This window comes from Montipora capricornis, chromosome 6 (genome assembly GCF_036669925.1).
Source record: "Montipora capricornis isolate CH-2021 chromosome 6, ASM3666992v2, whole genome shotgun sequence".
NCBI lineage: Eukaryota > Metazoa > Cnidaria > Anthozoa > Scleractinia > Acroporidae > Montipora > Montipora capricornis.
The window spans coordinates 62,803,441-62,815,940 of NC_090888.1; the positions used below are offsets into that span (position 1 = coordinate 62,803,441).

Below are 12,500 nucleotides of genomic sequence, written 5' to 3' on the forward strand. Positions count from 1 at the left end.
GCTTTTCGTGGCAGACACACACTAAAAGATGTCGAGCGTCAGCTTCGAACGGGTCGTTCCGCGAACTGAATGAAACTGAAATTTAATCAAATGTAACTAAAATGGACGCAACTATTAGAAGCGATACTAGTCAAAATACTAATTACTTGTTTGCCATAGGCAGTCGAGTCAGAAAATACATTTAATTTGCTTGTTTTCCGTGTCGGGAAAAGTCTTTCTTGACACTTCTCTGCTAAGTGGTGTCTGTAGGTAGAGTCATCTGCACGTATTTTAGGTAGGTTTCAGGGGGATACGGTGGACACAGTAGAATATTTAATATACCGTCAATGGCGTCGAAAGTCATTCTAACGCGAATGGCGTTTTAGTGGATCTTTAAAGAAAATACACCCTTATGGAGCTCAAGAATGGAAAATCAATTGTATAAACGAGACAGGAGGTGAAAGATAAATATCTGGAATCTTAAAAGCGACGAGTAATTGACTTCGACAACAATTTGATATCCGTACCAACTGAGTGAGCTTTGTTCCTAAATTGATATTTTATTAACTGTGATGTTATGTACAACACTGAAACAATCGAACGCCTTGAATGCATCTGTACGTGTTTACTGAAGTCGCATCTCATTTGTCTGGCTATTTACATTTTAATTATTTTGTACTCAACTCTGCAGTCTTCGGGTGAAACATAATTGGAAGTGTGACAGTGAAGATTTATTTGAAAGAAAGCTTGTTCTCGTTAGTCAAGAAATTATTTTGAAAGAAAGCTTGTAGTCCATGTTTTGCTTCATTATTTAAGGAAAAGCTTCTTCAGAAAAGGATTTGATCCTTGATTTATTTTGTTGCGTATAGTTGATTGAATTGGGTTTCTTGTTTTCACGCACGCAATGAAATAGGAACGGTTTATTGCCTCTAATAGCAAATATGTTGTTTCAATAATAAAATCTTGCTGGAAAAGGTGTTTGTGACAGTTTAGGCCTTTGTGTCCTTTGTTGATTCATCGTGTTGTGTGATATTCGAGCTTAACAAATTTGTATACGTTTGAGTTGAAATTGAAACCCCGCGGGCAGTTCAGTGGCAGTCTTCATAAAGATGATTGAAAGTCGTGTTCCTTCTGAAAAATGATTAATAGGTAGCTATAGCTTTTAACGTCAGAAAAAGATCTGTTTTGTCACTATGTTGTAAAGCAAAGTTTTTTTTATAAAGCTAAAAATATTCTTTTAAGTTCCTGGTTAATCCAATTTATTGCTACCACCACAAGGGGCCCACACAATCTGTTTGCGTAGCCGATTGTTATTTTATAGTAAATGTACTAGATTTACCGGTTGCCTCACCTATAGCGATATATCACAATGTATATAAAGCAATGATAAATAAACGTTGAATTACCTTACCTGTGGTATATAGTCGTCCTTTTGCCTCAAAAGTCGTTTTTTGAGCGATTTTGAATGATTTTGAGTTAACCGTTGACTGTTACTATAATAGAAAGAAAAGGGTGGAATCCTTGTTTTGAAAGGGTTCCAGCGCTGAGCGACTTTTTCCCCGAAAATCGCATCGCTCCGCTTTCAAACTTCGCAGCATAAAGGCCCAAAGATTCACGATTCTCCTCGTACCTTCCAATCGAAAATCCATCCAAACGGCCCGGAGCTAGCCCTCGAAGAAAATCAAAATCCCACAGTATTCGAGCGGTAGGAATGCGTTGCAACATTCTCATGTGCCAGCCACAAAGAAAGGAGCAAACGGCGCGACGGTTTGTGGTTGGCACATGAGAATCTTGCCACGCATTCCTACCGCTCGAATACTGTGGGATTTTGATTTTCTTCGAGGGCTAGCTCAGGGCCGTTTGGATGGCTTTTCGATTGGAAGGTACGAAGAGAACCCTCCGCGACTCCAAATCAACGATCGCCCGTTGACCGGAGAGTTCTATTCCAACCTTGAAAAAAAATTCCTCTGGCACCCAGGGTATCTTTTAGCATGCCTTTTACTGTTAACTCCCGGCTTTTACGGTACGTTTTGGTGCAAACGTTAAGCCCAAAAGAATTTGTCCTGGTATCTGATCAGACTGAAAAGAAGAGGAATTATGAAGCGGAAACAACATGCACAGTCCTTCCTTAGTGTGTGGAATGAACGTTTGGTTATTGCAACTGCAAGGCATGCATGGCATGCAGGGAAACGTCTTCTGAAAACGGGACAGGACATCAGGGCCGGATCTTGGGGGTGTCTGGCCCCTTCTTTCCATGTACAGTAGCATGAGAGCTTCTGTAACCAACCGGCTTCCAAGTGGTACAGTTAGTTCAATTTCAGAGCTTTCTAATTTCAAATACATTTTACCTTGATAGATATACATCACTAACGTGAATTGTTCGGATAGAGGGGCATTTGGAGGGGGGGGGGGGGGTGGATTCGCCCCTGGGACGTCTGGGTGATCCCTCAAATGGCCTAAATGACCCCCCACTTAAAAAGATTAACTGGAATGCTGCAGTTCAACGCCACCCAACTCAGTGCCCTCTATTTTTTGTTGAACGAGTACCACAGGCAACCCTGTTTACGCTCAGGGAGCGTCTAGTTTTAAATACTACGTCATTTCAACAGCAATATTGTTAGAAAAAAAATCCGTGTTGTTTACTGATTCATTCATATACTGGTAAGCTTTAATAAAACAAAAGGGTACTTTTACATGTACGAAACAAATGAAACGGAAAATTACTCAACGCACTCTCTACTGAAATTATTTGCTGCGACGGTCCTAATTATGGTAACTGTTGACAGATGTAGCAAACGTTGGCGTTTCAAACACAGCTCAAAACACCTTTTCCTTCGTTTCAAACAACTTGGGTTTCAAACAGTTTCAAACACAAACTAACTAGAAACGCTTTTTGGTTAAGCATCCTTTTCATCTGGACGGTCACAAATAGTCTCGGTGCAGTAAACTAACAACATCATTCTTTTTGGATTTCCAGTGATTCAATTTTTTTTTTTGTCTCAAAGGAGATGTTAAACGCGATGGCAATGACAAGGCCTCAAACCTCTGATCTTTAGATCTTAAGTCCAATACGCAAACCACTACTCACTGTGTCCCCACAAAAAACTGGTATGCATACCTGCAACAAGTGCCATTTATAGCAATAACAACAATAACAATAACAATAATAATAATAATAACAACAACAACAACAACAACATAACAATAATAATAATAATAATAATAATAATATAGTAGGGGGTATTGACATGCTTACCTAATGGAATAGGCGGAACCGGAAAAATTCAGTTTTTCGAAAGTGTTCCGAGAGAAAAATATTAACCACTGCCTGTGCTCGCTTTGTGTCACGCAGAATAATAGAAAGGGAACTACTTGTTGACTTCTATTTTAAATCAAGGTTACATTCACCAGTCTGACAAATAATAGGAACATAATAATAAATAATGGAATTTGCAGTGGCACTTCCACAGATTGGCTCTTTGTCATCTGAATCTGGGTCTTATTGGAATTTGGAAATATAGCTTTTTGAGGAGAGGGGAAAACCGAATTACCCTCTCGGAGCAGAGAGGGCACTCCGTAAGCAAGTAAACGCGAGTGTCTATTCAAAACCACGCGCGGCAAACCTTAATTTAAATAACTCAAACACAAGAGATAAATAAAGTGCCATTCGGCAATTTCAATTCCTAAGGCTCCTCAATAAAAAAATGAATACATGCGACCTGACAAAAGCATAAGGTTTAAAGTTTCACCACTCCAATAATTTTAGGTTTAATTAACAATAGCAATTGCGTGTTCACAATCTGAAGAATTAGTTGTTTTAGTCACAAATTAAATTAAATCTATTATTTTTCGCAATTTTGTTTCTTTAACAATTGTTAGCAGCTGATCTAACTACAGGGAGTGAAGCTTTACTATTCTTTCCACACCGCAACTACATGGTACAGCGCTGTACGATTCCCAACAACACACCACAGGAGTGTAGGCACTAGCTCTACGATAGTCCTTGAAAGACCCTAAATTTTTCCATGGGCTGCAATCATATGAAATTCTCCACAGACTCCAGACAGTTAAACAATTCAAAACAGTCTAGCTTGAGTTTGAAAAGCTGGAATTGACCTTCAACATACATCATAAGCATTACTAATGTAAGCATCATTCAAACCTCGAAATCACGACAAAAGCAAAAATTGGCAATAATTGGACGCACATACGCGATTTAAATCAGTTCTACTCGAGGTCTGATACCAACTTCAAGACATGAGGCTCATCTTCCGGTATTTCTCTGGAAAGGGCATGAAGAACAACTTCTAAAGGTGATGCTATGGCATACCATTTAACTTGACTTTCATGCTCACCAAAAATTAGTCCAAATCCTTGCAAGAAAGGACTACATTTCTCAAAGACTACCGCTCCGGAATCTCCTAAAGTTGAAAACGGCAGACCTTTTTTTTTCGCAATGCATAGGCAGTTTTTCCACCACAACGTTTTCACACGCCGAAGACTCCCGCTCTGATTACTGCAACCTTCACAAGGAAGGCCCACGTCGTTCCTTGATTCTGCTTCAAATTGAGTTGCCTGCAATGGAGCACATGCTTCACAAAAGTATTGATACTTTTCAACATCTACGAATGCACCCTCGCGTTCTGTACAGGCGGAAGGCTTCAGGAACAATGGGGATTCTACAAGGATGCCATTTGTTGTGTACCCTGTAGTTCTGCCACTCTTGCTCAGGTTTGTCGGTTTACCTTCCCTCGATGCTAAACCGAATTTACCGTTTGGACAATCAGCAGTGTCAACCACCATAATGGTTCCATGTTCTGTTAACCGCTTCACTTCCTCTTCAGTCAACTTTGCAATTGCAGCATCAATGAAATACTCTTTACCATCAAATTTAGCATTTCCATGCAAGCCTTTTGTGTAAACACCAACAACTCTTGGTTGCTCTGAGAAACCCGTAGTTAAAGCACTCTCGTGTTCATTTATATTCGTCAGTGTCCTCTTTGAAAGTGCCTTACAGTTTAAACACCCTTGTTTCAAAGCCATCAGATCGCTGAACTTCTCCTCCATTTCCTCGCGTGTTCCTAGGTTTTCAACTTCAGAGACCTTATCCTGCTGGTTGTCAGTGTTGGCGAGACGGTATATAACCTTGCTGTATTCACTTAAGTGGTACCTTAGATAGTTTAAGTAGTCATTCAATCCAGGGTGAACAATCTCGGTACTTGATGAAACTGTTTCACCTGGCAACTCATGTTTCATCACATGATCACATGAAAGAGCATATAAGTTACCAGTGTTTTCGTCCTTTACAATGGCACCCAACGTACCCGAGACGTCTCGACCAGCTACGCCAATGCTTACTCCCAAACGGACCACATCGTTCAGTTTTTGTGCCTCGTTTGGCCTCCATGGGTCTGCAGTTCTAAACCAAAATCCATTGACAATGTCTACTGGATAAGGTCCAAGACTGGTTTCAAACTCGGATTCGCCAATGGGAATGGAACCTTTTCCAAGAACATAGATTGTTATACAAGGAGTGTCGGTCTGCTGGGAATTCGTGAATTTGAAAGAGGCCTGCACGGAAGTGACGTTGCGATGTTTGTCAAACTGATGTAGGTTTTTGCTTATAAACTCGCTGATTTCATCAACTTGAGATCCATCCAGTCTGTGGGATTCAGAAGGAACCCTAAGAGGTGTGACATTCAGCACATTCTCTGCATTATTATACAGATCTAGCCAGTCTAGTTTCACATTCATCATTGAAAAGCTTTCTTCGGCATCTACCTTTAAACTCTCTGGTACACCATATTCGCCACTAAACACGTACAAGCGAATCACCACTTCATCACTTTCAATGTAGGGCAGCACACGTACGCATTCCACGTGCTCAGCCTCAAACTTAATGGTTGCTTCAACAATCCCGGAAAAATTTCCATGGGTCGCACCATCGTTGATACCATCTAAGGAAATACAAATGCAATTTTCAACCTTTGGCGGTTTTCAGCAAACCATAAACCATAGTTTCGCATTTACTGCCAACTGTTTGTTTCTCACGCTTTGAGAAAGGCGTAAAACGGAGCACTGACACGAAGAAGGGGAGGTAGGTAAAGGGACAACGTCGACTTCCATTGATACCAGCTCTCAAGCTGACGAACTACCAACTTAAAATGCACCTCGCCCCAAAATGTTCTTTGCAAAAGTTTTATTTCAGGACCACAAAACATATATTTTGACTTTTTTTCTCTAGATTTCACTTTTGATGGGCTACAACAGTAACGTAAAGTTAACAAACTGCCAGTTATTTTGACGGGTAGTTTTAGGGCGTATTAATTCAGTTTTTTTTAAATTTAAGTGGAATTTCAATAAAAAAAAGCAACATTTAGCATTTTGTGGTCTTGAAATTTAACGTTTGGAAAAGTAACTTTTTAAGATTAGGTGCCCTTTGAGGTTGCTCAAACCAGTCCAATCACTTTCAAGAGACCTAACAATTGGAAAATTTAGGGTGGCCCAGAATCCGCTACACAGAAGTTTTTAAACTTTGCAGATAGTTTCATCTTGGCCAGACGATCACGTATCACTTTCCGGCAATTAAAAATGGCGATCACTGCGTTCGTTTTGGAGATACAGGCAACTTAAGACAAAATATAGGCTGTTTTAGATGGATTTCCTTCTGCTATGGTAACCTATTGGGGCACAATAATGAGCTCAGCAGTAATTGGTGTTTTATATGGTATCATAACATTGCCGTTACGTTAAAGAGGCTTGTTTAGCCATGTCTCTTTGAAAATGTTGAAAATGGTTTTCACTACCTAAAACAAAGCGACTTTACCCAGTTTAAGCTCCAGTGAAAGTACTTTACTACTCACACAATGAAAATATATTTATACGATTTCTGTTACTGTCCAACTCGGAACTGCGCACGCATACAAATAGACTACTGCGTTTTTTTTGTTGACAACCCAAAATCGGATTTAAGATCTTTGATAATTTGGATTCTCCTCTACCAAAAAACCTCGAAATCCGAAAACGTATTTTTTATTCACAGCTCAGTGCGCGGCAGATTTACGCTGCCACAATGGACTTTTTCGACGATGTCAAGGAACATTCAAATTTCTTCATTTGAACACAAAAATCATCTCCACAGACCGATTACTTATACCTAACTTCGCATACCTGTTACATTTTATAAGAATCTGTTGCAAATTTGACAATATGGAACCTCAAAAGTATTTAATTATACAATCGTTGAAAGGCCCATTAACACGATACCATGTTGCAGGTTTGAACCATCTTCAAATCGGGACTGCTTTGCATGCAACCAATATTTATTTTTGCTTAATTCTTTGCACCCGGGGATTGCTATGTTGCAGGGCAAAAGATGCAGGATTATAATCCTAGCGAAATTTTCCAAATAAGGGCAGAATTAAAATGACCGCTGAAGTGACAAGTAAAATTAATAGCTTAAGCAGAGGCGGTTTTGCATTACGGACGGCAAATGGAAGTGAATCGTTCCGTTTTCCGTGCCTTGACGCTACCATATTTGTATTGCTACCAGTTTTAACTATTTTAGCGAAGATTTGCTTGAAAACTAGGGCGAAACCACTGCCTAATGAAAACGTTCGCTTCAGGTTTCCATGCATCACTAAAACACGCCCATGCTTAAACTTGCCAAACATCAAAGAGAGACCTCTTTACAAGTGAACCTTTTTAAACCCTTTCCCGTAAAAAGAATCTCAAAATTTCGGATTTGGATTTGATTTGAATAATTCACCCAGCATGCGGATATTACGTATTCCTAATCCATTTTTTAATTTTTCACCAAACCATGCGGTTTGGATTTGGATTTTCCGGTAAAAAAAAAAGGCACTGCAGTTAACTTCAGGATATGCTAATAAACCTCAAAAATTAGAAACTGTTGCTCATTGCAGTTTAGTTTTCTCGCACCTGATTGGCTTTTTCCTTACAACACATTCCATAACATGTCTAGTGTTCACAGCAGTAGTATAGTACTTGGGGGTTCCAGCGCAAAATTCAAATTTCTGATTCAAATTTTGGGAACAACTTTTTGGGCTATTTTACAAAGTAAAATAAACAATGGGAGGGTGAATTTTTATTTAACTTGTTAAATAAAAAGAGGGAGGGGTAGAGGAGGGCAAACTGACAAAAATCATGGCTTCAGTTTTTCGGGGCATAATTTGCTGATTTAATTTCGCTCGTCTTTCGAGGCCTTTGTTGCATTTAAAGGGTATTAAACTTCGAAATAATGCCCTGTGGATGTTTTCATCGGCGGCATTTGCGGATCGAAATTGATTAGTAATCAAAGCGACATACATGCAAATGTAAATTTTCGACTTGTCGGCAGTCACGCAATTTATTCTTTTGTCTTCGTAAACAATAACAGGAAAAGCAAAATTACGGTTATGAATAACAAAAGCACAAACGTGTATACGATACGCAATTTTAAACGCGTCAAAAAAAACGCGTATACGCGTATTGCGTGCGTTTATTTTGCGTCTGCGTTGTTCGCTTATCTCCGAGCGGCACTGTACTCCGGATTCTAGCGCTTTTTTGCCCATAGGTTTAGCAATTTTTTTGAAAACAGCTTATGCAATACTTTTCATTGGCTTGCATATATTAGCTACAATAATACCAGACCCTTTCTGTTGAAATACAAATCTACCAAGTCTTGGATTGTAAAATCTTTTGAATTCGTGTGATTTCATTATATTGTTATGTTATATTATTCTAAATGAATGAAGGGAGGGTTTCTAAAGAAACTGTGGTGCTGCGTCGGTGGAGAAGTAGTATACAAAAATTTGGTTTTATCAACGGAGTTGATAATGTAAATTGGCCACCGTACAGAGATTCTAAAAGCTGACGTTTCGAGCGTTAGCCCTTCGTCAGAGCGAATCGAGGGATTATGGGTTACGTGCAGTTTTTTTAGTAGAGTAGGAGCTACGCTATTGGTGGTAACATGGCAACGTGAAAAATAGGAATATATTAGTTAAATGAAGAGCGTTCGTTAATACCGTGAGGATTAAGGGTGCCGATTTGAAAGATGAATTTTTGTTCCAGATTCTTGCGGCTTTCCGTCGTACCTAGATGTAGGGAAAGGCCGCAGATAGCCATGTGTTTTTTGGAGTGGTAAGGCAGATTAAAATGGCGAGCGACTGGCTTAGATGCATCCTTGTCATTCTTCTCAACATCGCGAAGGTGTTCGCGGAATCGGTCACCTAGTCGTCTACCTGTCTTACCAATGTATAATTTATTGCATAACGTACAGGTTATGCAATAAATGACATTTGCAGAGGTACATGTGAAACGATCGGTGATCTTAACAGATCGCTTAGGTCCCGATTGCTCATCATCAACACCCCTAGAACTTCGTGCATTTACTTCTTGCCTAAAATTCACAAACCCAACAACCCAGGTTGCCCTATCGTTTCTGCCTGTAGTTGCCCTACCGAACTCATTTCTAGCTACTTAGACAGGATTATGACGCCTATCGTCAAATCTTTGCCATCATACATTAAAGACAGTACACACGCACTACAAATTTTCCGCGATTTCAATTTCTCCGGCCAAGACAAACTTATTTTCACCATGGACATTACATCTCTATACACAGTCATTCCTAATAGCGAAGGTCTTCAAGCACTTAAACACTTTTTCGATCAACGCACTGTCAAAGAACCTAGCACGGAAACGCTCCTCCGCCTTGCCGAACTAGTTTTAACGCTTAACTGTTTTTCATTCGCCGGCAACTATTACAAACAAATTAATGGTGTAGCGATGGGCACAAGAATGGGACCTAGCTATGCCAATCTTTTTGTAGGATATGTTGAACACCAATTTTTTAATCAGTACAACGGCCCCAAACCTGAACTTTACGGCCGCTACATCGACGACTGCATCGGCGCTATTTCATCCAGCAGAGAAGAACTCGATCAATTTATAACCTCCGTCAACTCTTTTCATCCGGCTCTTAAATATACCTGGGAAATTTCGGAAACTTCATTGGCTTTCCTAGATATCAAAGTTTCTATTAGAGGCAACGTGCTGTTTTTACTAGTGTGCACTACAAACCTACAGATTCACACAGTTATTTGTTGTATTCATCGTCACATCCATCACATGTCAAGAACTCCATTCCTTATTCTCAATTTCTTAGACTTCGACGTCTATGTAGTGATGAATCCGATTTTTCCAGCAAATCAGAGGAGATGTGCCAGTTCTTCGAAAAACGTGGCTATCCTGTCTCTGTGGTCAAAGCGGGTCATCATCGCGCCCAACAATTTGATCGACAGTCATCACTACAAACGTCACAAAAAGATAAGAATGACAGAATTTCATTCACCCTCACTTTCCATCCTCATAATCACGCAGTCAAAAGGCAACTTTTTAGTTAGAAGCGCGCTCAAAACTAACGAGCAACCCGGCACTTTCAAATGCGCGCGCTCACGATGCAAAACTTGTCTTTTCATTGTTAACACTAGCAAGATATCGGAACCTAAGCGATCTGTTAAGATCACCGATCGTTTCACATGTACCTCTGCAAATGTCATTTATTGCATAACCTGTACGTTATGCAATAAATTATACATTGGTAAGACAGGTAGACGACTAGGTGACCGATTCCGCGAACACCTTCGCGATGTTGAGAAGAATGACAAGGATGCATCTAAGCCAGTCGCTCGCCATTTTAATCTGCCTAACCACTCCAAAAAACACATGGCTATCTGCGGCCTTTCCCTACATCTAGGTACGACGGAAAGCCGCAAGAATCTGGAACAAAAATTCATCTTTCAAATCGGCACCCTTAATCCTCACGGTATTAACGAACGCTCTTCATTTAACTAATATATTCCTATTTTTCACGTTGCCATGTTACCACCAATAGCGTAGCTCCTACTCTACTATAAAAACTGCACGTAACCCATAATCCCTCGATTCGCTCTGACGAAGGGCTAACGCTCGAAACGTCAGCTTTTAGAATCTCTGTACGGTGGCCAATTTACATTATCAACTCCGTTGATAAAACCAAATTTTTATATTATTCTACTCTTTTTAAAATCAATGAATATGCTACATCAGCTCCATTTAGATCTAATAATCTTCATTTTCCATCTGAAACCCACATTCTTATCGAAGATATGGCTATTTTGTTTACAGGATTATAAGTTATTCTTCTTGGTTCAAGAGTAAAGCTGTATGAAGGAGTTAATACCGATGATGAAAAAGAATAAACAATATCCATATCAGATCCATCAACTAAACTATTTTTCATTAAATCACAATGAATATTTAAAACATCAGTATGTTGACTTAAATTAGGAACTTTACTTCCAATATTTGTACCGCTTGTTAATATTTTTTTGTCAAAACCGACGAGATCATTAAAATCAGATTTTGTTAAATCAAGTCTGATCCTAACAGGTAATTTTATTGTTACTCTAAATGTTGTTGCATTAAATGTCAAAGATATTTCATCATTTCCAATTGTTTGTTTGAGATAGCTATTAAAATCAGTATAATTCCAAACACCAGGTGGAAAAACAAGATTTTGAAACTTTGCTCCATTATCGACACTATATGCTATTGTTTGATTTTGTATGGTGGATTTACATTAAACCATGTGAAACTCATATTTATAGTTCTGTTCAAACCAATTACATGTTGTATATTACTATATAAAATAATTGGTTTATTAAATTTTGTAACAAAATCTTCGGCTTTATTGCCAGGTATGTTTTTTTACAGAATAGCTTGATAATACTATTTCTCTTTCCATTTATATACAATTTCGTTACATTAAATTTTAAAATACATCTTGTAGAGTTTGTCATATTGAGATCTATTTATTGCCAACGTTTTTAGCGATGTGTCTAATATAGAAACACCCATATTCCGCATATCAATGCTTGTATTATCAGCTAAAATTTCAACAACAACCAATTCCAATTTTTTGAGCTGTTTTGGATCATTATAAAACATGTCACTTCCACCTCTGTTTTTTTTTTTTTTGAAGTCCAGAACCTTTCGTTGTTTTAAATTTAGTCTCATAATGTTTTATGTATTCATTTAACGTCACTCTTGCATTGTCAAGTCTCGTATTCATAATCTGCCGTTCAGCTGCAGTAATGTAGCCAGATTTGAATTGTTTTGTGGCATGTGATATATGACCCTTTAATAGATTTCTTCGTGTTTTAGCATCATTGATAATCTTATTAAGATATTTTCTGTTTTTTCGTTGAGTCATTTCTGGTTGATTTAATACCTTATCAACAGAATCATATCTTCAGCATCTAATGTGTAATCATGCTCCTCATCATCATATTCTGGAGGCATCTCCTGTTGTTCTTGAGGAAAGTATTGAGGATCAACAAAATCTGTTTTTTGCCTTTCAATATATCTTGCAATGATTCTTCATAAGTTGGGGGTTTTGGTACAAGTTGTTTTTCTTGCTGTGGTAAAACAGTTTCATTAAATAAATCACCAAGATTCATATCGTGAACCTCATCCTC

General features: G+C 38.7%; 1 protein-coding gene across 1 annotated transcript in view; it reads right to left on the reverse strand.

Annotated features, from left to right (window-relative positions):
* Nucleotides 1-3,722: 3,722 nt before the first annotated feature.
* The window catches only part of LOC138052822 (uncharacterized), a 38,953-nt gene continuing 30,175 nt past the window's right edge, over nt 3,723-12,500 (reverse strand). The window contains exon 5 of the mRNA XM_068899408.1: nt 3,723-5,936. Within this exon, the coding sequence (XP_068755509.1) occupies nt 4,207-5,936 (1,730 nt within the window). The 3' untranslated portion in view covers nt 3,723-4,206. The remainder of the gene's footprint in view (nt 5,937-12,500) is intronic.